General features: G+C 47.9%; 3 protein-coding genes across 7 annotated transcripts in view; 2 read left to right on the top strand and 1 right to left on the bottom strand.

Annotated features, from left to right (window-relative positions):
• Window positions 1–277: 277 nt before the first annotated feature.
• sgtb (small glutamine rich tetratricopeptide repeat co-chaperone beta) lies at window positions 278–3,217 on the bottom strand (the record flags this gene model as incomplete). The annotated part of the gene is made up of 10 exons (XM_084461495.1): window positions 278–389; window positions 514–597; window positions 699–736; window positions 1,268–1,330; window positions 1,834–1,972; window positions 2,122–2,226; window positions 2,488–2,587; window positions 2,718–2,793; window positions 2,886–2,989; window positions 3,118–3,217. 10 exons carry the CDS (start codon window positions 3,215–3,217, stop codon window positions 278–280), a joined length of 921 nt encoding a protein of 306 aa, XP_084317621.1.
• A 1,056-nt stretch (window positions 3,218–4,273) lies between these two features.
• nln (neurolysin (metallopeptidase M3 family)) lies at window positions 4,274–11,563 on the top strand (the record flags this gene model as incomplete). Its single annotated transcript, XM_084450337.1, has 13 exons — window positions 4,274–4,387; window positions 5,136–5,392; window positions 5,478–5,626; window positions 7,250–7,354; window positions 7,488–7,590; window positions 8,029–8,189; window positions 8,525–8,660; window positions 8,777–9,069; window positions 9,297–9,482; window positions 9,674–9,860; window positions 10,214–10,342; window positions 10,466–10,602; window positions 11,408–11,563. Exons 1-13 carry the CDS (start codon window positions 4,332–4,334, stop codon window positions 11,561–11,563), a joined length of 2,055 nt encoding a protein of 684 aa, XP_084306463.1. The 5' UTR covers window positions 4,274–4,331.
• A 1,858-nt stretch (window positions 11,564–13,421) lies between these two features.
• erbin (erbb2 interacting protein) overlaps window positions 13,422–27,215 on the top strand; it is a 56,346-nt gene continuing 42,552 nt past the window's right edge. For all 5 annotated transcript variants that reach the window (XM_084460976.1, XM_084460972.1, XM_084460973.1 and 2 more), the window contains exons 1-2: window positions 13,422–13,557; window positions 21,412–21,480. The gene's annotated coding sequence lies outside the window, so the exon portion shown is untranslated. The remainder of the gene's footprint in view (window positions 13,558–21,411; window positions 21,481–27,215) is intronic.

Raw genomic sequence — 27,215 nt, forward strand, 5'->3', positions numbered from 1 at the left:
GTACCGACCTTAGGATCAGGGGTTCAGGACTAGGTACAGACCTTTGGATCAGGGGTTCAGGACTGGAGGTACAGACCTTAGGATCAGGAGTTCAGGACTGGAGGTACAGACCTTAGGATCAGGGGTTCAGGACTGTAGGTTCAGACCGTAGGATCAGGGCTTCGGGACTAGGTACAGACCTTAGGATCAGGGGTTCAGACCTTAGGATCAGGAGTTCAGGACTGGAGGTACAGACCTTAGGATCAGGAGTTCAGGACTGTAGGTTCAGACCGTAGGATCAGGAGTGTTCCTCCGCGCTGCCGCTGAAAGAGCGGCTCCGGATGTGGTTCCTCAGTTGCTCTATCAGCTCCGGGTTCTGCTGCTGGATCTGCTGGGCAAACTGCTGGCCACTGCAAGAGAGACACGACACCACGGACACACACACACACACAGCCCTTCATCGCTGCACTTCCCCATCGTTTTTCATCCATCTGGACATTAGGACACGTGCACTTTGACAGTAGAGAGACCTACGCTTCAATCAAGCTGGAGATGTCTGACAACCCTCCAACTCCCGCTGCTGGTCCCCCCACGGCATTGGACATCATTCCTGACATGCTGCTCATTAAGGGAGAAAGAATCACCTCAGATATGAGGGGAAGGTGAAAGCTACTTTACTGTTATTTTATTGAGACGAAGTGATCAAGCATGACACTCACAGCTGTTGCACTTGTTGGTTCTGCATCACGCTGGCGGCCTGTGAACACGGCAATCACAAGGTCTCAAATTTGAGGTGTGAAAAGGACTATTAATTTACTGCATTAAGAGGGGAACAGATGCATTCTCTAGTGGCATGGCCACTTAGTGCTCATAACAATTTCATGGTTGTATAATATAACTAGTCATTATCCTCAGCTGTCATTGGGCATTGGTATGCTGATGAAGACATGCTTTCCACGGCAGGCATTCCATCTGCCACCATTTAACCAATCACAATCCACCACCAGTAAAAGCTTCCGCCCCTCGACAAAGGCATAGGTTGAATACCAGGCCACCTGTTGGCCATAGGGTCAATTAAGGAAGCACATTCTCACCTTTCATAAACACCATAAAAGAAGTATGTAGACACCAGCTGTTTTAGGACTAGGAGTTATTTGTCTAGGGGCAGTAAGTAAAAATCCTGCCCCTTAGAGCAGAGGGGGTAGGGCTTCAAACAACAAGTAACATTGGAAAAGATGTCTTATCAGAATGATATTAGTGGAACAATACTCTCTATGCACAGTCTTACCATGCTGATGAAGGCAGGGTTGTTGATGAGACTAGCCATGTCAAATCCCAACCCAGCAGCGGTCTGCAAAATGACAATGAATAACTTGTCAGTAAGGATTATTATCTGAAGGAACAGTCTTTTGTTTTCTATCTACGGCCTCACAATCACAGCGGCTGTAAGAATAGACGTGTCTGCTATTCTTAGGCGCTACATCTTGTCTTGGGAAATTCTGCTTTCAAAACCTAACCAACCCTAACCATAAAAGGTATTCATGGGTAAAATGCTTGAGATCTGTACTTCAGACCGTCGTAAGAATAGTCACTGCCTTATCTGAAATGTGCAACCAGAGATTCTGCTTTGCTGTTGAAATAATAGTGATAATATTTTATCACCATCACTACTGGGACATTCTTACAGATGTTCATGAGAGAATAAAAGTACTAATTTAACATCTGCATAATGAATGACACAATGTTATCGATGTAATTAAGTATAATGGCAATATGTTTCAGTAACGTGGTAGCAATACTGGTTATATCCACAATGACCTTCAACCAGGGTCAAAGCGTCGCTGATGTACTTACAGGGCTGGCTGCTTCCTTCTGCTTCTGCTCAGCAATCTTCAGATTTGATTTGTATGTGTCGTTCTCTGGATCCAACACCAGAGCTTTCTTGAAGTAGGAAATGGCCTCTGGGTACTTGTTCATGGCGGTTAACGCCAACCTAGAGCAGAATAGAGAAGAGACGGGTGGATTTCGTATTAACCACACAGCGTAATGACATCTCCAGTGTTGAACAAAATGTCAAAAAAGGCTGAATGACTGATATCAGATATTGAATATTTCCTACCGTTTCCTACCTATTGTACTCACCCCATTCTTCCGTAGGCTTTGCTGTAGCTGGGGTCGATTCCTATGGCTCTTTCACAGTCACCGGTGGCCTCTGTGTAGTTGCCCAGTTTACTGTGAGCTGCAGCCCTGGGGGGAACACAGTTCAGGCACTAGAATCTCAGGCTGGTTTTACAGCTTCCAGATCAATGATACACACTCGAGGCTGCAGTAGCTGTTAGAAAGTGCTATCTATGCTGAATAGTAGGCTATCAGTAGGTAGCTACTATGATCACACACACACACGCACACACACACACACACACACACACACACTTGCCTGCTGTGTATGATGTCACCCATCTTTAAAAACCCATACTCTTCCAGTGTTATCAATCAGACAGTATGCACCTGTTACAGTAGTACACAGCGTTTCTCAGGTCCAGGTCGATGGCTTTTGTGTAACATTCCACAGCACAGCTGTAATTCTCTTCCTTCATGTGATTATTACCTAGGATAGAACTGGTGGTTAGTGTGATTTCTCTGATCATAGTATATGATACACTTTGTGTAACTGTGAACTAGGAAATTAACCCTCAAAGGGAAATTGACTTTGGCCAAATGGACCAAATATCCAATACCTTCATTCTTCAATTGCTCTGCTCGCTCAATGTCTTCTGGGGAGGGGGAGGTCTCTGGTACGGTCAGGTTGTCATTCTGGAGAATACAAAATCTACAAGAATTGTAGTGGCACTGATACATCTGTGAATGTGATAGTTTGGATAAAAATAGTACATTTAGTAAATAACCTTCAAGAGAGAGTTGAGGAATATCTCTGTCAGAGGTTGTGGCACATCAAGGTGGCAGTCACTGGAGCTGATCCTGAAGGTGGTCTCCAAACATTGTATTGCAACTGAAAAAGATGGAACGAGTTGGTAATAAGAGTACAGCAGGCTTCCATTGCCAAATATGAATATTGTAATGAGTATTATTCTCTTTCCGAAGCTGAGATTGAGCAGCGGGTGCACTGAGCTGACTTACCTTCAAGGCTTTCCTGCTCATCAGAATTCAAAGAACCACAGTGCGTTTGATCTCGCAGGAACCGTACAATAGAGAATGCCAGGCGCTTTTCCACTGCCATTTTATCTGCAAACACAAGAGGTGAAAGACAGCGATAGGAAGGTAGACCAAGACTTAGAGTAATTCAGCTCCAGACTCGTTATCTCTGGTACCGTCATCCCTCTTGGTCATACTGGGATATATAGCCTACATGGATATCTTGATAAGACTCAGAAGCATTAAAATAGTGCACTGTCTCTTGTTTCCAAGACAACCAGAGGGAAAGTTGAATAGGCGTAGGCTGACACTATTGTTTATTTGACTCAGTTCAAACAGTTCAGTCACATAATGAATAATGTGCTGCATTTTGGATTATCTAGTGTAAATGCAATAACCTCTGCAACACATCAAAATAAATTTTCCCCTCATACATAATTTGACATAGGCTATTGATTTAATCATTAAAGCTATCGTTGCATAGTGGCCTAAACGTAAACATAGGCTATGTCGACTACAGAAAGATTGAATGTTGATGTGACGATGCAGTGGCGGCTATATGCTATGATGTAGCGTTTAAATTAAGCCATCATATCATCGATCGTCACTTCAAACCAATAACATTTAGCATCCCTGACCACTGATGCTGCTGCAGCCCTAATGGCTGAATATTCCGCAACAAGCATCGCCGTCAATAGAATCCCTGCTACATGTGACAGGCCTACAACAAAGGCGGACCTTATCCTAATGTATCGATCTATCAATCGAAATACCAATTAGATGAAATAACAACATTGAGGGTCTGCTGACGCCCCCGCCCACCTACCTGAGCTGTTTTCCGGCCGAAGCGCAGCTACGGCGTCATGAGTCAAGCGGGGCCCGCTACCGCTGCTACCGCGTCATGAGGCTGCCGCTTCTACCGCGTCATGAGGCTGCCGCTTCTACCGCGTCATGAGGCTGCCGCTTCTACCGCGTCATGAGGCTACCGCTGCTACCGCGTCATGAGGCTGCCGCTTCTACCGCGTCATGAGGCTGCCGCTTCTACCGCGTCATGAGGCTGCCGCTTCTGTCAGATTGATCGCATCTCCGGCGCCTGCGCGCTGGAGGAGGAAGCAGAGCGGCTCAATACGCCGCCGGCTGCCAGCAAGTACAGTAAGAAGCGGGATGAGCTGCTTTTCAAAGTGCACGCAAAAAAACGCATGAACTCGCTGAGCATGTTTTCGCTAAGAATTGTAGTGTGTCGGACGTTTTTCAGGTAGGATCATTGTTGTGGCTTCGCTTGATACATTTAACACAAAATCGTTTCGCTTGATACATTTAACACAAAATCGTTTGATCTTACTGTCGCTGCATGGTTACCAGTCCGAGGGGAGCACTAAAATTAACCAGGCTCATCATGAATCATAGTAAAGTGGCTTTTACAGCCATACCGCCTCAGCTATGAAACTGGAGAACTAGGATTTGATGTCTGAAGAATATCAAGTCCACTGTCCGTGTGGACAGTGCCAAACATGCCATTTAAAAGTCGTATTCTCCTGTAGTCTAACGTTACAGTTGGTTGGACGTAGCTGAAGCAATGCGACTTTAGTTTTATGGTCCCGTATCGTATTTCCATTACACGCGTCGCTGTCGAGAAGGATATACAGCCTAGGAACCATCCATCGTTAGCAATTGGAACTGTCGGTAGCAGGTGCCTAAGGTTTGCGGCATGGGTCATGACCCCATGACCTGCAAGAATGTATTGTTTTTGTGACTCCCCTGGTAGGCTACCACATAGGTTACACCTGCATCGAATTCACTAGCCTGGATATTTCATAATGCAACAATGTTTAACGCTTATGAAGCTTAACTGTAGCATAGGAAATTGCAATGAATGATTCCTTCATCAATAGCCTACGCCTCAGTCAATGAAGGTTGGGCTTATTAATATAAGTCAATCAAAGTAAATATATTTGGCAGGTGGCATGCACGTCATTGACAGAGTATTCTGCTTGTTTCCATAGAGTCGCTGGTACTAAACCTGACCTGAGAATGACACTCCTAAATGGGGCTGTGATGAATTCCAGAACCTGTACCCAGACAGCAGATGGCAGGAACACTCTGAGATGGGACCTGACCCCTGACCAGATCAAGAGCACGACAGACAGCTTGATACAGAGAATCCAACAGGTCTTTGACAATATCGGAGCGTTGAACATTGAAGACGTCTCAATTGAAAACACCTTGAAAGCTTTGGCCGCCGCGAAGCTGGAATACGCCTGTAAGTATCAGTGATCGATCAGGATATGGTGGCGTAGTCCTTCCTGCTGCGTGTCACGGTAGTGATTTATTCTCTGTTCCCGCAGCCTCGCGTCACATCCTTGACTTCCCTCAGTATGTGTCCCCCTGTAAGGACGTAAGGTCTGCAAGCACCGAGGTGGACAAGAAGCTGTCCGAGTTTGATGTGGAGACGAGTATGAGAGAGGACGTCTTTAAAAGAGTCCTCGCCTTGCAGGTACAACTGTCGGCCGACGTCCACTCCACTCCACTTACTGGTCCCTGATGGCAGCGGTCAGATTGGCCCCAGCCAAGCACCAAAGTCTCAGATGTCAACAGGTTCAACTAGAGATGGTGCTCAGAGAGCACAGACCTCTGCCAGTCCAAACCATGCGTCTCTGTGACCTTCCTATGTTGAGATGTGGCCCTTTCAATTCCCCCCATTGATAATGAATGGGGGGAATTTTTCACTCCAAAGTCCAAAAAATTAATGGAGGTGAGTGGCCGGCCATGTTTGAGCGGCTCGTGGATCCACCCCATGATTTGGATCCACTCCAGAATTTAATGGGTTTTTAGCTGACCAATGCTACACCCCTCCACCAAGTTTCATCAAAATCAGTCTGGTAGCGTAAATCTGGTCTAAAAAATGAATGGAGGTTAATAGCCGGCTATGTTTGGGCGGCTAGTGGACCCCCCCCCCCCCCCCCCCCCCGCCCCCCTGTGTATTGGATCCACTCCAAAATGGAATGAGTTCTAAATTGGCCCATGCTACATCCCTTCACCAAGTTTCATGAAAATTGGTCTGGTAGTTTTAGCGTTATCCTGCTAAAATACAAACACACGCCACAGAAAACATTACCTCTAGAGTCTAACTAGAGTCTTTTATTTTAGACCACATACAGTTCAGGAGAGGTCTGCCTGGTTGTGAAATGTGGTTCATAAGGTTCAGTAAGTTATTTGGCAGTGTGGCATTATGAGCATATTATGTCTAAATGTGTCATCATTTGACACCATTGGCCCTAGCGTCCAAGTGTATTTTGATCAGATGAACTGGCATCACCACATAATCTTTGTCATATAATATTATTTTTGGCTTTGGGTTTTGATTTCTTTGGACCAATGCAAATATCACAGGTGTCACTGCCTTGCTTGTTAGTATTGCTTCCACTCTCACTTCAATTTCATGTCCTCGGACTTGACAACACACATGACAACCGTACACAAACACAGCTTTAGCCAGCTACACCACCGAAAAGCTAACGATTCAAGATTCAAGATCCATTTATTCGCCATGTACATGGTTTACAATTACACATACTAGGAATTTTACTAGGATAATGGCATATGCCGAAGAAGAGGACATAGGACAGGGTGCAGGACAGGACAGTGCAAAGACATGACAGTGCAAATGCAATTCAAAAACAGTGCAAATACAAAATTCAAGAAATTTGATGGTGCGGTTGAGTGGTGTTTATACTGATACTGGGTGTAGGTATTTACACTTGGTTACACACACACACACACACTAATTTCTGTGACTTAGTGGTCAAGGAAATCTATTATAATAGTTAACTAGACTTGAGCCTGTAATTTTTGTGAGAGCTGTAACCATAAGCACAGTTATTTAATTGAGACACTTGAGGAAGTCCTCACTGTCACTGAGGCCCTAGAGGCCTCTCCCTACTGATGACTGACATGTTACAGCAGCAGAGATTGTTCCAATGCCTGATGTCGGGGCTGGCTGACTGACAGAACAGTGACACACACACACACACACACTTTGGCGGTACGGCTAACTTGGAAATAGCCATGCATACTCAATAACCTGTCTGTTGATTGCTTATCTTGGTTTTTTTTGTAGGAAAAGCAGCTTGACAGTCTTAAGCCCGAAGACAAACGATTCTTAGATCGTCTTGTCACATTAGGGAAGCGGAACGGATTGCACTTGTCAAAGGATATACAAGAGGTAATGTAACGCCTTGGGGTTTTGTGTTTCATACACAATACACATTAGGAAATAACTCCTTTAAAATGATGTTGCTAAAAAAAGTCAAGTAGCTGACTACTTTGGACTACTTGGCTTTTCTTTCTCTCTCAAGGAAGTGAAAGGGACCTCCAAACGTATAAGTGAACTCTCCATTGACTTCAATCAAAATCTGAATGAGGACAACACCTTTCTGGTTTTCTCTGAGCGTGAATTGAGTAAGCTGAGACAGCATGTCATGAGGTCACAATACCCAGTCTGTTTACCAATACCCAGTCTGTTTACCAATAACCATTCTGTTTACCAATACCCAGTCTGTTTACCAATACCCAGTCTGGTTATCAATACCCAGTCTGTTTACCAATACCTAGTCTGTTTACCAATACCTAGTATGTTTACCAATACCCAGTCTGTTTACCAATACCCAGTCTGTTTACCAATACCCAGTCTGTTTACCAATACCCAGTCTGTTTATCAATACCCAGTCTGTTTACCAATACCCAGTCTGTTTATCAATACCCAGTCCGGTTATCAATACCCAGTCTGGTTATCAATACCCAGTCCGGTTACCCATATCCAATCTGGTTCTTAGTTGGTGCACAAACAGTTAATTCTCCGTATTTGGGCTGCAGGTATGACTCTTGTTTCATTCTAAGGTGGACTAGCTGACAGTTACCTGAACGGTCTGGAGAAGACGGTAGAGGGTCGGTTCAAGGTGACGCTGGCGTATCCCCACTACTTCCCCCTGATGAAGAGATGCCATGTGGCTGAGACCAGGAAGAAGATGGAGTTCGCCTTCCACAGCAGGTGTAAGGAGGTAAACATCAGCAAATCTTCCACCATACTGTACATATGATCTTCTGATTCACATCCAGGTCAGCTGGTGCATGTTTTATTTCAATGCATATGTAGCCGCTTTTATATATGTATCAGGTGTAGCCTGTGATCTTTCTGCAGGCTTAACACTTTTTGTACCTTTATTTAACCAGGCAAAGCCTTTAAGAACAATTTCTTATTTACAATAGCTGCCTGGCAAAAGGAAGGGAATGTCAAAAGTTAATTTAACACCAACACAGTTAACCAACAGCAGCACACATCCAAACATTTCAACACAGATCATTGACTGATATGTTGTGTTTTTTTTTTTTCCAGGTAAACACAGCCATTCTGGAACAGTTGATAGAGCTGAGAGCAAAGGTCGCCCACTTGCTTGGTTACAGTAATCACGCAAACTACGTGCTTGAGATGAACATGGCCAAGAACGCCAGCAATGTGGCGAGCTTTCTAGGTATGACCTCCGACAGTTTCATCATCAAACCCCCACATTGATTGACATGTGAGTGATTCTCTGAAAACCTTCATTAACTTACTGTGAAAATATTTCACCTCACCTATAATTCATAGATGAGTTCTATGAGAAACTAAAGCCAGTGGGCGAGAAAGAAAGAAAGTACATCCTGGCTCTTAAGAAGAGGGATTGCCTGATGAGAGGTCATAGCTTCGATGGACAGATCAACGCGTGGGACCTGCCCTACTACATGAACCAGGTAGAGCAGGTGAAGTTTGCCGTGGACAAGGACAAACTGATCCAGTATTTCCCACTGGAGGTGGTGACTGAAGGACTGTTCAGCATCTACCAGGACCTGCTGGGTCTCACTTTCAAACAGGTCAGAAACCCCTGTGTTTGGCATGAAAACGTCAGCCTGTACTCAGTCCTGGACACCGGCACTGAGCAGGAGATTGGCCAGTTCTACTTAGACTTGCATCCAAGGTGTGTATTCGAATGTATTGCAAATCCTCCTCAGGCCAGTAAAGGCTCTGTTCACTCATTGACATTTTCTATGAGTATGTACTTGGTTCATAGTATGCTCCCTGACATGTTTGTATGTACTTTTTGTCTTCTTCCAGAGAGGGGAAGTATGGCCATGCCGCCTGCTTCGGGCTCCAGCCAGGAAGCCTGGGTCCTGATGGGAAACGGAGGCTCCCGGTGGCGGCCATGGTGGCCAACTTCACCAAGCCCACAAAAGGCTGGCCCTCTCTCCTGCAGCACCACGAGGTGGAGACATATTTCCACGAGTTCGGCCATGTCATGCACGAGCTGTGCTCCAAGGTAGGTCCCCTTTGCTTCGAGGAAAAACTCTTCGGCGCCTGTTCCCAAATCAGCCCGTAACTACACCTTTATCTTCTGGTGAAGATGTAGGGGGATTAGAGAAGTTTCAGCCGCATATCAAGTCTCTCTGGATCTCAATAAGTGGCAGACTTGCAGGTTAAATTTGCCCTCTAAATGTCTTGATGCCGTAGACCACGTATTCAGAGTTCAGTGGAACCCTGGTGGAGACGGACTTCGTGGAGGTTCCCTCCCAGATGCTGGAGAACTGGGTTTGGGAGGAGGAACCCCTTAGGAGAATGTCTCGTCACTACAAGGATGGCAGTCCCATCCCTGACAACCTCATCAACAAACTCATCGCCTCTCGAGTGGCCAACACAGGTCAGATACAGAGATCTCCTCCCATCTAAATCCTCCTATAGAAATGTGGTGCGCTTTGCCACACTGTGGTATTCTTAAAGTTGACGTCAGTGACGTGTTTGCCCTTTGAAGTTTTTCAGCGATTCCGTCTTTCGTGTAGGGAAACAGCTACTGTACACTGACAGTGATTTAATAGAAGACCTACACACAGAATTTAAGCATTTAATCCAAATAATATCAACTGAAACAACCCCTCTACCCCCATGGGGAGTATTAAAGTCTTATCTTAACAAGTGTGACTGTACCCCTTTGAGGATAACATTGTCATGTTTCTTTGATAACCATATCCAAACCCCCTCTTTTCTCGTGTTCAGGTCTCATGAATTTGCGTCAGATAGTTCTGGCTAAAGTGGACCAGTCTCTACACACCCAGTCTCACGGAGACACCGCTGAGGTGTTTGCCAAGCACTGCCAAGACATCCTCGGCGTCCCCGCCACTCCAGGTCTGACCTGCTGCAACCCGCAGCGCTGAATATGAGTATGGTTAGGATGGAAATGTTTGATTTATAATGATCCATTGTTTGTGTCTCTCTTGTAAAGACGCACGCTTATTCTGTCTCTCGCAGGTACAAATATGACTGCCAGTTTCGGCCACCTGGCCGGGGGCTATGATGGCCAGTACTACGGGTACCTGTGGAGTGAGGTGTACTCTATGGACATCTTCTTCAGTCGTTTTAAAAAGGAAGGAATCATGAATCCAAAGGTGCAGCAGAATCAAATTCTCTCCATTGACCATTCCTGATTTAAACTCAGCATCACCTGATGTGTTAGGAATGTTTGGCCAATTGTCTTCACACAAAAAAGGGGAGGGGGGGCAGTTTTTGGATCAATGTGGCGAGCTTTCTAGGTTTGACCTCCAACAGGATCCATCTTGGATTGGATTTCTTAGCTGTTATGCATACTTAGAGTATATGCATGGAGACATGCACCACACATGTACATGTGAAATTTCAGACCAATTGGACTTACGGTTTATGAACAGAAACTTTTTGTAGGTTTTGCCAATTTTTCAACCTGCAGAAAAATCCATCATGGCGGAGATTATGGGCTCTTGAGGGAAATTTGTTACCCATGAGGAATGACAAGTGTACCAAGCTTCATACATTTTCATCCAATGGGGTGGAAATGCCAGGATTGTGTACTAAATTGCTTATTATAGCGCCACCTATGGGCGAGTCGTGGTGACTCTTTGTGGCGTAGTTACTTATGCTCTGTAGTTTCAACCTGGTGAGTTATAGCATTTTTGGTTGAGGACTTTTTGAGTTATTCAATCAATCAATCAATCAGTCAAAGCTTTTATTTTTATTCGAGCATGTCAAGGAAAACCGTAACAATAACACAACCATCAATTACCTCACACTTTCAGTGCTTAGCCCCCTAAATATATTAGGCAGTCTCCTCTCAATGGCATGTTGGCAGGGTCAAGGATGTTTCACCATTCACTGTTAAGCGAGTGATTTAATTGAATCACCTGTGTTCATCCACATATTTTCTGTGTGTGTGTGTAGGTGGGGGAGGAGTACAGGAAGGTGATTCTGGAGGCTGGAGGATCTGTAGACGGCACGGACATGCTGAAGGCCTTCCTGGGGAGAGAACCTTGCCAGGATGCCTTCTTTCAATGCAAGGGACTCATCAAATCTGACGGAGCACAGAACAGCCACTGAACTATCACTGTTTAGACATCATATGATACAATTCAATTGTTTATATCAACATACTGTAGGCTAAATATGTATTTGATATATACCTTATGATGTTTCTATAGAGTTATAGCATTTTACACTGCGCTGTGGAGGTGTGTTCACCTTTAAAGCTAGGGTCTTTGTCCCCCACCCGATGAAATCGAGGAGGAATATTAGATTTATCCCTGTACATTGGTATGTGTGTGCAAGCGTTCATTCACTTTGCCGGATAGGAGAGTCATTTGTCCTGTTTTATGGATTTACAGAACTGATGAGCCCTTCTATCACACAGAGTACAGCTCCGGAAGTGAAATACTATGCACATAAAATGAATAACACTTATGAAAAAACACAGTTCATATATTTATATTCATGAGGAAAATGTCACTCTTCCACTCCATCACCTCAAAGGAATATGCATCATGAGTGAAGGACAACATGTTTACTGTCTTGTTTTTATTTGTGCAATGCTGATACCAAATAGTCTTATTGGCACCACAGCTTGGGTTAATAGACATACAATATTCATTATCAAATCATTTGAAATAATTTGTCATTTTTTATTCAAATCCGAGATGGTAGGGGAGTTGGATCTCACTGACGTTTGAGGCAATGGTCTACTTTGATCTAGCCACTGGGGGGCGACAAACACCATGATTTCTTCTAGCCTAATCAACAACCGACTATGCAGAAGACGCTGGCACGAGTTTCTCTTAGATCAAGATCTTTGTTTTTCTAATAAGGTGATAACGACATGTTAAGTTAAATTAGTGGGAGCAACAGATTATTGAGCCCATCGGAGTTTCATCCTACAGACTAGAACAAGGGTCGATGCAGCAGTGTTGGTTTGAGACCTGCAGATCCATCCCCTTTCAGAAGAAATAACCTTCGTACTAGGAGGGTAAAAGTAGGCTACTGCTTGCATGGGACCACGATGTTATATCATTAGCAGGGTTTAGCACACTGCATTGAATGGTTCATACTGACAGATAAGCTACAAGAAGCAAAACTAATGTCTAGCAACAGTTTCAACGACAACACCAGCTAATGAATCAGATACTATCCACGGTCCTCGACCAGTGAAGACCAGCTCACACCATTTTGTTATGATTTGCCCGTCATATGGCTGCATATGAGGTTCAACACGGTGTACCAACGTCGGTGACCGCTGGATTCCCTGGGTGAATTCGTTTTGTCTCAATCCGACCAATATACAAGAGCGATCGCTCGCTTTGATATTTAATTAGACCGCGGGATGACCCGGTCGTCGTGAATGAAGAGAACTAACGTTACTGGTTTGGGCCAAAGACGGCAGCAGTGTACCACTCGCCTATAGTCGCTGCCCAGTTTCGAGGGCTCCGACACTGGCGAACTAAAGCTGGTTTCATCGTGGGTTTTACGGCTCGGATGTAGCTTTTGCTCCTCGAACGAGCTGCATGGAAAACATTGTAAACGACGAGGAGAATGGGAGAATCTGTGTGAGATCATAAGGGTGCGGCGGACTTCAGAAAGGAAAGGGTAACCGCTTGGACGGAGGTCGTTGGACATTTTTTTTGGGTCTTTTGTATTTCCTTGCCTGGTGTTGTGGACATTTTGGATGCTTTCTTTAATGCTCCGTTTGAGCGTTTTTATCTATTTTATTGAGGTAGACTATTATAATAGCAGCAGTCCATTTTATTTAGCTAAGCCAAAGTTAATATATTTGGTCAATTTCATTGTTTTCCACCTCAAAAACAAACTGGGAACGATAAACAACTTTTGAGGGATTGGGGAAAGAATGCTCCCCTCTTGTGACTAGGCTAACAGAGCTAGCATGCTAACCTGATTGTCTCTTGTGACTAGGCTAACAGAGCTAGCTAGCTAACCTGATTGTTAAGCTAAGAGAAAAACATTGAACTTTCGTGTGGATTCTCATCACTCTCTGGACTAACTCACACTCAGTCATAAAGGAAGTAACTCATACGACGGACGTTGTGGTAAGTAACCTTTAATAGTCACTATTACTGACGTTACTGGTAGCAAACGTTAAGAGTTTTTTTTATTGTCAGCTAGCGAGCTATCTAAGGCTAGCTTAGCCCAGCTAGCTCCAGCAGGGTACCTTTGCCCCGTGCTGGCTGCTGGGGCTCCTCAGAGAGCACACACACACACACACACACACATCCCCATCGACCGGGAACACATTCATGAGGTGGACTGAACACGTGAAAATGTTATCTCGTTGCACTGCATACCACACTAGACTAGCTAAGATAATTACAGATTAATTTCACCCCCTACGACTCAAACTCAACACCCAGATCCCCCACACCACACACAGAGAAGAACAGAACAGCCTTAGCCCGAACAGGTAACATTCTTGGGGTTGGTGAATGTTTATTGTGTGGATGTTGAGCAAGAACAACATCATGGAGAGTCAAACTATTGATGTGTCAAACGTCGAATAGCTCTTATTTATTTATTTGTTTTGTTAACGGAAGCTTTGAATGAGGTGAGCTTTCAGGTGGTGACAGATAGGCACGGTTAGTAGCGTGCTATGTGCTTTTCCGTGCCAGGGCCAACCTATACCTCCATGGGGCCAACCCGCAGTGCTCCGCGATCACACCGACACGGATTGCATTGGATTTCCTAGCTGATATGATCCCTGGCTCTTCTGTAAGATCATTTTTGATTAGAAGGCTGATTTTGATTAGGCTTACATTCGTGCTGCACACACAAGACACATTCCCGGGTCGAGTTGTCCTTCCCTGGCTGGAGATTTGCTTCTTTTACCAAGCAGTCACACTCAATTCGTCGACATATTTTGTGTAATCGACATAAATGTAATGAGATTAAGCATCTCTCGCACATATAACTGTGCTTTGATCTATACGATCGAAAATAGAGAGGGGTTTAGACATGATTGAGTGGTGTAATGTATAATAAATGGGGATTTTCATGCCATGAAATTATGCATCAAAGCAGGTTCTTGTCTTGTTCAGCACTGCCACCAGTGTAACATGTTGGTCTGGAGCCCTGATGAAAACACATTTCATGTATGACCTGATACTAAAGTACTTTTGACTGTAAACGTTGGCTCTTTGTAGGCACTTTGATCACTGAATTTGCAGGTGATAAATCCAGCCATGGATCAGGTTGATTTTAAGGGATTAGCAACTGGGCTCATTAATCAGGCTCTCACCCAGTTGCCTTAGCCCAAACACATATTATTTAAAGATAATCAGGATTGATGGCAATCTGAGAAAGATAGCCTACATGTTTCGGCATGTCTTTCACTCACCTAGCTTTTATAAGGCAGGCCAATCAACATATCAAGCTAGACTAGTTTCATTTTGTACCTGACCACATCAGCCCAGTCTCAGTATCACCGAGTTAGAAGTAGAGGCCAAGCCTTTCTGTTCCCCTTTCCCTGTTAAACTACCTATTGTTTATTGCGCTCGAGCTGTATTTTTTTTAATGAACTTATTGCACTACGCAATCCAATATCAGATCCAGCGTGAAAACATGTTTCAACCCGCCATCATCAAGAAAGTTCCCATCACAAGACTTCCTCCATGTTTTACTTTGAAGGAACATCCAGGGCATGCTACTGTTTTAACTTGCTTTCCCCGTCCTTGACTGTGAACCTTCATGTGGGCTCCTAATGAGAAATAAGCCATGTTGTGATTACCTGTATGCTTTGCCGTTGTTTTAATAGGCTGGCAGGCAGTTTCTTTGGCTGGTCTCACTCTAGAAATATCCTGCTGTATGAGAGGATTAGTTGAGGAGATTCAATATGAAATCAGCTTGAAACTGGCAAGACTCCACAGCTGATTCTCCACAGCACTCGATCAGTGGGCTATTTTTGGCAGGTCTTTAACATGTCTGACTTGTCTTGCTTCATAGTTTAGAGAAGAAATGCAACGAGCCTCATTTCTCAACTGTAGAGGACTTGAAAGGCCTACTGTTACAAAACGTGACCAACTCAGAATGAAGAGGTTACTATGCTACATCAGGCCCATGTCATGGCTAATATGGCTGATATCAGGTCTCCTTAAAGCAGTGTTTTTCCTTGTGATGAAACAGTTGAAGATATTCTTCCTCTCTCAATCTCTCTCATCCCGGATCTCACCATAAACAGAAGCTCAAACACAACATTTAGACTAGGACTAAGGCAAGGCCATGACCGCCCTCGTAGTCCAGGGAGTAGCCGGGAGCAACGGTGATGCAGAGGTTGAAATCGGCCTACCCCTAGACTCGTCAAAACTTAGACTAGTGATTTATGACATTTTCCATGTCCCTACTCTACTTCACGATGACTAGACCATCGCGGCCCCTGAAAAGGAAATATTTAGACGGATCCTCCAGGTACGCTAAGCCAAGGCCATGCATTTGTTGTGGGGGGGGGGGGGGGGGGTAAAAGGTATGGAATGTTTCCATTAAGAAGTAGGCGGCCTTCCAACCTAAGCGCTAGTCAATATGCACTGCCTGCCACAGTCGGCTTGTCACACGGTCTCTGGCGCTAGGATTTGGAACACAACAATATCACATCGGTTCCCCCGTAGCCGACCGCTTCCTCTTCAGTGCGCCTCTTGGAAGTAAAAAGAGAGAAGAAGAGGAGTGTGGTAGCAGTGTGGCTGTAGACAGACGGTCGTAGGCTGGCTGGCTGGCTGTATTCCGCGGCTGCCATTGGCAACAGCTTTAGAATGTCAGTTGGATTTCACCAGCGTCCTTAAGAGTAGACACAAGCGCAAGGTGCTCTCTCTCTCTCTCCCCCCCTTCTCTCTCTCGCCCCCCCCCCTCTCTCTCTCCCCCCCCCCTCTCTCTCTCTCTGTAAATGTATTGATGCCCTCCCCTCCCCCTGTGGCCTAGCATGGGTACAGTCCCACCCGGTGGCTCCCTCCTTGCTCGCCAGCTATTTCTGTCCCTGTGACAGTGTCAGCTCGCTGGGCTCTCTGCCCGCCCGACCCCCCCCCCCCCCCCCCCCCATTCTACCCACCAAGCACCAGAGACGTTTATTCAACGGAAAATCATCAGGAGGCCTTGGAGAATGTTTTCATCCTGGTGGCTTCATCAATGAACTGCCCCCCCCCCCCCACACACACACACACACACTTACTTTGTAACACTGGCAGTATCCTTCCTTCACCCCCAGGCCAGGCTTTTGTGCTATCTTACCCTGGGCTCTACAGAAGTAAGTCCATCCTCCTGATCCTCTATTGAGGTCATTCATCACTGGTATTAAGTCTGATGCCCCCACACACACACACACACACACACACACACACAAACACTATAGTATTGGCCTCAGAGGGTCCAGAGAATTCACCATACCCTCGGGTCAATACACATTACCAGTTCACAGTGAATGGCACAAGGCAAGTATCAGTCAGTCTATATATACGACTCTTGTGTGTAAATGAAATGTCTTCCGAGCACCCGCTGCAGTTTGCGGGTGAGGCTTCCTTATTCGCTGTGGAGGAAAGGCCAATCAGCATTTAGAAAGCTTTTCATCATGAGTCTTACTCTCGCTGCCCCGAGGTGTCAAGTCAGCAACACTACTGGGAAGTGGTGGAGTAGAGAGAGAAGAGTCTTGTTTCTCAGTCGGAGGTCTCTCCAGTACAGGTTTACTCTACTGGCTCTAACGCTTCCCAGACCAGGGCTGGGTTTCCCAGAGGCATCGTAGCGCTACGTTCACCGTAAGCTATGGCGTTCATCATAGCGCTACGATGAACGTAGCGCTACGATGCCTCTGGGAAACTCAGCCCAGGCCAGTGTGCCACTACAACGCTACCAGAGAGGTCTGTTGACGGCCCCCGTGTGTTCAAACGTGGCGGTAAGGAACCTGTAGGAACCTGTAGGCTAACTGTCGACTCAAATTAACACCTGCCTGGATACGTCCATAACGACGCGGCCTTTCTCCGGCTGTCGGGCTTGTAAACTTGACCATGAATGCAAAGCTGTATGAAACGGGTACATAAACAGCTGTAGCGTCCTTGTAAAAACAGTTTATTGTGTGTGACAGGCCATGTGCGTTGGGGGGGGGGGGGGGGGCGGGGGGGGTAGTCTTATGACACGAACAACAACAGCTAAGAAACTGTTGTTGTTAAGAGATGTGGAGGGAGGCCAGCTAGCTAGTTCTGCGTTTCAGTCACACACACACACCCCTGGTGACGCCGGGAGGATACGGGTGACATGACAGGTTCCTTTATAGCGCGTTTAGCCTCTCTTACCTCTTACCTCATCCCAGGCCTATCTCCTGACACAACGCTGACATTGTGGATCGACCGAGGACGGCTGTGATCCGATCTGTTCTGTATACAGAAGATCTGCCCGAGGCATTGGGAGAATGTTGTTTAGGTTGATGTCAAGATAACGATATAGGCAGGGTGATGGGGAGGGCAAGACACGGCCCTCGAGCCTGTTTGTGAAAGAGAGCAACACAGAATAATCCTCCAGTCAATCAATCAAAGCTTTATTTGTATAGCGCATTTCATACACAGAGGCAACACAATGCGCTTAGGTAGCATCGCGGTCGGTGTGCAGCGCAGTTAGCGCAGCTACTTGAAAGGCGTCAGACTGAGAGGGGCGCCATGAACGCTCGGGAGTCTCTATGCGACGGGAATTTCATTATGCGACGGGAGTTTCATGATGCTTTTGTCTACCCCCCCACCAGTTGCCATTCCAATATAGCTTAGCATAATGTCGCGTATTCTGTTTGAAGCCTGTCCCGATGTGCGTTTTAAATAACCCATTTCTTCAGCGCATGGTGGAGCCATTCCGTCCGCCGGCGATTTGCTTGTTGTTTTCTGCGCATTGCTGCTGATACGGCTGCGGTATTAGATGAGACGGAAGTAACATATTTCGCCGGCTGGTCTGAGGACTCTTAACACACGTCTGTCAATCCGGCCTTTTGAATGAACGTGAATCCATCCCCTTAATGATCCCCCTGCCTCAGTGACCCACTTAAGGGAACATCTGTCTTTCTCTCTTTCTCTCTCTCTTTCTCTCTCTCTTTCTCTTTCTCTCTCTCTCTCTCTTTCTCTCTCTCTTTTTCTCTCTCTTTCTCTCTTTCTCTCTTTCTCTCTTTCTCTCTTTCTCTCTTTCTCTCTTTCTCTCTCTCTCTCTCTCACTCTCTCTCTCTCTACCTCCCCCTAGGCCAAATCCCCCTTGTTTCCAATTGAGTGCCCACACTTAAGAGCAGCAATCCAAAAACATACATGCATAAGCCCAGCCCATTATTACACGTAGAACAAACGTGGGTGACATACTGAGGCCTTCACACACCTCCCACTGCTACGAGTGGACACAATCCACGATTGATTTTTTCCATATAGTCGCCTCCAGCTGAAGCGAATTAATATTTTTCAAATCCAGTTCGTGAGCTGGTGCTTATCGCCGGTTGATGTATGAGGTGTGGTGGCGTTGCAGTTAAGAATCGACTGGACATGGAATATATAAGGGATGTGAATCACCCTAGGCTTGTTTGAAGAAACTGTTTGATACGGGGCCGTTTGTACTGTATTAGACTTGTGTTGCTCTAGTGAAAGTGGTGTGATTTGCTGTAGAGTTATTTATTCAGGCTGCGCTGCAGCGTTTGTCCTAATCCAGCCTGGAACTCCTCTTCTTGGTTGCTGAGGATAGTGCATCAACTCTGGATGCTTCTTGGTTGTGGAGGATAGTGCATCAACTCTGGATGCTTCTTGGTTGTGGAGGATAGTGCATCAACTCTGGATGCTTCTTGGTTGTGGAGGATAGACATCAACTCTGGATGCTTATTGGTTGTGGAGGATAGACATCAACTCTGGATGCTTCTTGGTTGTGGAGGATAGACATCAACTCTGGATGCTTCTTGGTTGTGGAAGATAGACATCAACTCTGGATGCTTCTTGGTTGTGGAGGATAGACATCAACTCTGGATGCTTCTTGGTTGTGGAGGATAGACATCAACTCTGCAATATTAGTTGTCGAGGATAGTGTATCAACTCTGGAATCTTGGTTGTGGCGGATAGTGTATTGACTTGGATTCTACTTGGTTGTGGAGGATAGTATGAACTCTGGATTCTAATTGGTTGTGTAGGATAGTGTATCAACTCTGGATTCTAATTGGGTGTGGAGGATAGCATGAACTCTGGATTCTAATTGGGTGTGTAGGATAGCATGAACTCTGGATTCTAATTGGTTCTGGAGGATAGTATGAACTCTGGATTCTAATTGGTTGTGTAGAATAGTGTATCGACTGGATTCTAATTGGGTGTGTAGGATAGCATGAACTCTGGATTCTAATTGGGTGTGGAGGATGGTGCATCAACTCTGGATTCTAATTGATTGTGCAGGATAGTGTGTCAACTCTGGATGCAGGTCAGCACACACACTAACCAGATGGATTGGATCTTACTCTCCTCACTGCATACTAGAGTGAAACTATGTGTGTGTGTGCGCCTGTGTGTCCTGTATCTTTAATACATGAGAGTGAAATCAGAGCCCCCAGCAGGAAGTGGAGCAGAAAGTAATATGTCTAAGTGGCGATGATGCAGTCCAGTAGTATGCTCTGCTCAGCGCTCTCTCAGCTCACTGATGGCCCTTTTCCACCAAAGGAACTCTGGTTCGTGAACCGGTTCGTTTCAAAATTCTTGGAACCTTGGTTCTGTCCAGAGAACGGGCCCGCGTTTCGACCAGTTTTGAGCCGAACCGTTGTACGCCAGCCCACGCCCATGATGTCGCCACGGTTCGCACTGAAAAACCCCCTATTTTGTGGTGCCGGTTCGGAACCAGCTTTCGGGTTCCCAAACTCATTTCTTTTTGGTCGAAATGCTCTGAACCATTCAAAATTAGGTTTGCGAACCGGCACCGAACCGGTTCCCTCTTGGTGGAAAAGGCCTATGAGAGGCCCCTCTCTCTCATTAGCACACGCAGAGAGACGCTGTCTGTTCTCCGGAGCCGCACCGGGGCTCTGGTGCTGGACGACGGGGCCCTGGGAGAGTCAGCAGAGCCGAGGTATCTTGATCAGGCTTGTCTCGTCATCAGCTGGCAGGGCCAGTGGACGTGCACAGACAATTCCGGCGTGTTGTTGTGCTTCGCTTCGAGAGGAAGGATGAGTCTGTGATTCCATTCTCTCGCTCTCTCTGTCTCTCTCGGTTTCTCTCCCTCGCTCTGTGTCTCTCTCTTTCTCTCTCTCTCTTTCTCTCTCTCTCTACCCCCCCTCTGTGTGCGGAGGATCCAATACCCTGTAGTGTAAGAGGTTCAGGCCTGGCCATTGCAGCGTTGAGGCCCACTTGTATTTTGCAAGATGTAGACCTTTTCACAAATAAGCCTACAATTAGAGATGATATGCATAGTTCAATCCCACTCCTCCTTTTGTCACAATGAATCAGCTATTGCCGGCGACGTGGCATCTCACAAGCGCTTCATTCACTGACGATCTATTCACACGTCATACGAGACCAGAACAATGGAGAGGCTCTGCTCGGCCTGTTTGAATCACTATTCATCTCCAAAGAAAATGATGATGACTTGTTTGTGAACGCCCTCGCGTGTTTTACAAACGGCTTCGTAGCCAAGATGGGGATGGCGGTTCAGCCTGTTTGAGCTAATCCTTGGGATTTAAATTGTGTGTGTTGCAAATTGTCAAAACAAAACGACACCAAAATTGAGCGTTGACAAGGTGCATAACTCATCATGGACACAGACATCATGGTGTCCTCTCGTCTCGTAGATCAAGATGGGGGAACCCAGATAATCCCAGATAATCCCGTCTAATCTGATAAATAGGGTAATGAGGCAAAATCAGGTGATCATGGACACGTTAAAGAGCGAGAGGATTTAAGATTATGTGCGTTTCTCCCTTTCCACAGATAAGCTCCGGAGTTGCTGTTGGGATCTGTCACCTGCCACGATCCAGGGCCTCGGTCATAAATGACAAGGTACGCAAACACAAACACACACACGCACAAACACACACACACACAGGCAGCCAATATATTTGCAGGAGTATGATTAATATCCTCTTGAAAGTGGATTAACAGGCTTAGGCCTAGAGAAAAGCACCCCCCTCCCCCCCCCCCCCCGGCCCTTTTTAAAGAGGAAATCTGAGCGTGATGTCGGTGACGCAGATGGAGCCGCTCTGCTGCTGGCGCTCCGTCCTCTCCGCCGGCCTCCAGGAGAACTGGGTGGGGTGCTCCTGTCCAATCTTGTCAGCGACGGGTTCATGTTTTTGCATAACCAGCAGCAGCAGGGGGAGTATCTCCGACTGTCCTTTTTAACTGTTCTGGGATCAGCTCCCAGCGATCCGGAAAAGACGGCGCTGATGATTCAGCGGAAGAGCGAGACGGCAGGCCCACACACTTCACGCCGAGGGCGTAGACGGGCGCTCCCGTGAGTCTTCGACAACACGGTTTCTCACAGTCGCCCGCGATATCAAAGCGGGCGGCCATTTTAGAATGTACGCCTTTTGGATGCCAGCCTGCCGGTGCCGGCGTTTGAGACGTGGCGGGAGACGCCAAGCTGCGTAGCTTTCATACAAGCCAATCACGCAAGGCCTCTCACTCCTGACAGCGCTGGCTCGGATATTAATAATAATATTAATACATTTCAGTTCAGGGTCATCAAATAAAATATTTATTCAGAATCCTTATTTTTTTATGGGAGCAGCAGTGGGTGGTATTCCATGTGGGGGATTCTCCAATAGACTTCGGGAGAGTTTGACCTTTACCCAAGATTATTGCTGTCAACTGAAATCTACTTCAGTGTCCATCGGGCTGTCGGAGACTGGAGATCCGGCATCATGGGCAGCTATACAGTACGATGACCGCTGTGAGAAGTATTGATCCGCCGTGTATTGATTACCGCCACCATAATCCCGCGGCGTCTCACTGGAACACTTTTGTTTAATTCATGACAACCGGGGGGGGGGGGGTCCGCGCGACTAATGAGCAGGTCAATCAATGCTGTGACCGAAGGCCTCGCCCCCGACACGACCGACGCGCCGCGTAGGGAACAGGGGTGGCATCGGTCCGCTCCGCTGGCGGTCCGCGATCTTTTGAGTGTGCTTAAGATCCGTCTCAGACGGCCGACGGGAGGCTTAAGATCTGAGCGAGAGAAGAGTTCAGCGCTAAGAGGGGTACGCAGCGACCTCTCAGCCTGTGTGTGTGTGTGCGTGTGTGTGTGACGCGTAGCGTGCGGTCGCGACAAAAAAAACAAAAACGGGAGGCACGCGAACGTCGGCACCGAGGCCACGCGGACCCTCGCGGACGCCGAAAGCACAACCAGGGGCTTCAGACGGCTCTGTCGCCACGTTGGCGGCTGAAGAGGGGAAATCCCGTCGGGACGAGCCCTCCGCCCCGGAGGCGTGGCGGTCAGGGGGACCGGCCGCCTCTTCGCTCCACCAACAGCCCTCGGGCCTCTGCATCGCTTCTGACCAACTTTCTCTCTCGGCCCCTTTTTAAACATGAGCTCCGGTGTAGACCGGGCGCCGGCTTATCGTGTTGCATAATCAGCTGTGACTGCGTGACCCCCGCTGACCTCGTGGTGCGCTGTCACGCTGTTGTGATGGCGCGCGTCTCCGTGGCAACGGCGAGGCACTAAAGGGCCCTTGTCAGTACAGTAATCGCGGACAAGCGAGGGGCGATGATGATGATGATGATGATGCCGGCTTCTTTCGAAAGGCCTTGTTGATAGGTGGCTTATTGCTCCGATCAATAATCTAATTTATTTAGGCTCAGCCGATCTTTAAAGCGGAGAGTAGGTTTTCTCTGCCCCCGGGAAGCCCTTCGAGAGAGAGGGAGAGAAAGAGGGAGAGAAAGGGAGAGAGAGAGGGAATGAAAGAGGGAAAGAGGGAAAGAGAGAGAGAGAGAAAGAGGAAATGAAAGAGAAGGAGAGAGGGAAAGAGAGAGAGAAATTGAGAACTCACTCGTGGATCTAAATGTGATCAAAGGACCGTGAAAGCGTCTCATCTCTCCCACTGATCCTAGCGAGGGGTACGGGCAGCAGAACTGACCGGCTATGTGTCGGTACGCTCCCCCCTCCTGGCCTGCCTCCAGGTCCATCTCTCCCCACACCCCTGCCCCAGCGCGAATAAACCAGCGAGCTAATACTGCGGACGCGGCGCTGGGATTAAGTACAACATGGCGTCGGACGGCAGCCAACCTTTCCCACAGACGCGCGGATCACCACGAGCCCCTTTGTTTAACGCTACACAGACGGAGAGCGGCGCGCGGCCGCATGCGAGAGTGTCATCGTGGGCAGGAGCGCCGACCGTCCGGCCTGCGTTTGCATCAGACGCCGAGGCCGTGAACCGGTCCGACAGGTCCAGGGAGTGGGTAGGAGCACCTTTTGCTCTGTCTGTGACGAACACACTCTCCCTCCTTCCCTCCTTCCCTCCCTCCCTCCTTCCCTCCCTCCCTCCCTCCTTCCCTCCTTCCCTCCTTCCCTCCTTCCCTCCTTCCCTCCTTCCCTCACTCCCTCCCTCCCTCCATCCGTCTGCCCATGTGTTTTCCACAAGGCAGGATCACCTCGCATCGTGCTGTTGAATATTAACCAGACGCGGCGTGTTTTACGGCCGTGTCGTCGAGCTCAGGACGCCGCCCTCCCAGCTGCCTCCGCTCTGGTCTGTGTCACCTTCGTCGTCTCCTCGTATCCCCGACAGGCTGCTCAGACCTGACCTAGTCTGGCTCAACAGATGTAGGTTTCGGGGATGAGCCTCGTTGTTTTGATACTGACCCCGATCAGCGGCGCCGATTCATGCGGTCGGGGCCAATCGGTGGCGCCGGGAGATTCTCCCGGACCGTGTGGAATGAAGGCTTATTAGATGAAGGCTTGTGATTGGCACAGCCCATATCTGCCAGGCGGAGCTCATTCAAATGGGGGCGTGGCAAAGCCAGGCTAGGTGATTGACACATTGATTATAGCACGCCGTTTTACGGGCGTTCTACTCCATGAGGAGCCGGCCAAGCGTCTGTGTCTATGACAGTCAAGACAAAAGGAGACTTGGTTGTTGTGCTTTAAGGTGCGCCTGGAATTAAGGACACAGTGACCTCCAGAGAGGTCCCGCCCCTTGGCTCAAATGTCAGGTGCCCTCCCGACCCTAATTTGTCACTGGCCTGTCACACCGTCTCAGGGCACTGGTGTCAGATTGCTCCGAGGTGTCATCGGTCCGGCCTCCGCACTCAAAACAAAGGTTAAAACCCGATTTGCCTGAAACGGTATTCGAAGTCAGAGTCCAGCACGGGAACGAGGACGATCATATTCCATATCCCATCTCTGGGGATATGAATGGCTTCCACAGGCGGAAAGCACAGTACGTCCCCTAAACGCTGGTGCAATACTTTTAATTTAGCCACGAGACGGAGCGGTGCGGTCCATCCGTGACATCCCCGGGGCGGCGGTGACCTTGCCGCTGAGCGCTGACGTCGGGTGTTTCTGCGCGGCGCTGCGCAGAGTCCGGCCCGGAGGCGTCTAGCGGCTCCGCCTTTAACTGGATCTCATATTTAATTAAGGGCTCGCTTTGAATGGATCTCATATTTAATGAACCGCTCGCTCTTTCTCTCCCTCTATCTCTCCCTCTGTCTCTGTCTGTCTCTGTCTCTCTGTGAACAGACAGGGAGGGAAGGGGGGAGTGAAAGGGAAATTCAGAGAAAGAGGGAATGAGAGAGAGAGATGGGCGGAGGGAGGGAGGAAGAGGGAGGTGGGGAGAGGGAGTGATAAAGGGTAGGCGGGCAGAGAGAGGGAGGGAGGGAGAGAGAGAGGGAGTGATAAAGGGCAGGGAGGGAGGGAGTGATAAAGGGGAGGCAGGCAGGGAGGGAGGGACGGAAGGAGGGAGGGAGAGAGGGAGTGATAAAGGGGAGGCAGGCAGGCAGAGAGGGAGGGACGGAAGGAGGGAGGGAGAGAGGGAGTGATAAAGGAGAGGGAGGGAGGGAGAGCCTAGCTAAATAAGGCAGCTCTCTCATAATTGATAAGGCAGCGCAGCACACCGAGAGCACGGAGGTCAAATACCTCCTGCAGTACGCCGGCGTAACCCTGGTAATGAGAGCGAGGAGAACACGGCGCCCCCCGGGAACACCGGGCAGACGGGAAACCCCCCCCCCCCCCCCCCCCCGCCATCGTACCACGTTAGAACACGCCCCCTAGGCTGACCGGAGGCCGGGCAGTCGCCTCACACAGAGGCCATGACCTGCGGAGCTCATGTGGAGCTAGTTAGGCTACGTCCTGCTAATGCTACGTGGAGCTGCCGGGTGATGCGCCGCTTTATTTGCGCTGGCGAGGTGCGTTTTTATTTGCCCGCCGAGGAACCCGGTTCTCATGCATGTGTTCTGCGGTGTTCTGCGGTTGTGATTAAGTGAGCATATCGAGAGCCAAAGTGAAACGGTAGTCTTAACCGTATTTGCCGCTTTAGAAGAACATAATCTTCTCACCTCGTCTCCGACAGGAAGTGGTCAGGTTGTTTTGGTTTTTTTTTACAGACATTTCGCGGTAGCTCGCAGACGTCTGTGATGTCGTCATGGTGACTTGACTGCCACAGGGTTTCCAAACACAGAATTCGGCCTCTTGACTAAAGCCGAGACGCGATAGACATCTTCTGTGATAGGAGGAGAAGAGACTCGTCCTCATCTGTAGCCGGTACATTTTCATATGATTGCAGCAGAGACTAGACATGGGAATATGCCTGTACTGTAATGTGAATGCCCTTCAGCAATGCAATTTCATATTGCAAAGCCGTAAAAAAAAAAAGAGAGAAAAAAAAGCCATCACTCAGTACGTGATGTTGCAGAGAGCTTACGGCTGGAACGGAAGAGGTGCAGGTTTGATTGGGGAGCGGAGGAGGGGGGGAGGGGAGGTGGAGGAGGAGGAGGAGCTTCTCTCTCCTTGCTCTGCTCTCTACTCTCTTCTCATCTTTCAGGGTCTGGCTCAGGCTCCTGGACATGGCAAGGCCACACCGTGCTCTGGTGACCTGATCTCACGGTGTGTCACACACACACACGCACGCACGCACGCACGCACGCACGCAAGCCTTGAGCTAGTTCACCAGCTGGCTGATCATCAGGGCCTTGCCTATACATTCCCTCCTTGGTTACAAACTTAGAAATGGGGTTAGACCTTCTCCAAGAGCCCTCTCCTCTCCTCCCCCCTCTGCCCCTGGCCTGGGCCTCTGTAGACGGTGTTGCGGACAACCAATTTCTCTTTTCTTTCTTTTTTTTACATTGTTTTTTACATCTAGAGCGCATCTAGAGCGCACCTAGAGCGCACCTAGAGCGTATCTAGAGCACATCTATCCTGTCGCCAGCGTGTCCCTGCTGAGTGAGATGGGCCCAGAGATCAACACGTCTTTGCCAGCCCAACGGAAGATTCCGCGAAATGCCACCTAACGGAATACACGCCTGCGAGTGCGATGCGAAGACGCCTCATGTCTTCGATGGAAGAACGTGAGCGTAGCCGGCTAGCTGGACTGCATTCCTCTGCCCTGCATACACACGCGCATGGAAATTATTCACCACTACGTCATGATGATGCAGTCCCTCTGAAAGGGAATAGAAATGAAGACTTTTGCCCGTGTGTGTCTGTGTGGGTGGGTGTGTGTGTCAGTTAGTTTGAGGCCCATTCGGAATTCCAGTCTTGAGTAAAGACCCGGCGTGATCGCACACTATCGCGGGTCCCTGGGAGGTTG

This window comes from Borostomias antarcticus, assembly GCF_949987555.1.
Source record: "Borostomias antarcticus genome assembly, chromosome: 2".
Classification (NCBI taxonomy): domain Eukaryota; kingdom Metazoa; phylum Chordata; class Actinopteri; order Stomiiformes; family Stomiidae; genus Borostomias; species Borostomias antarcticus.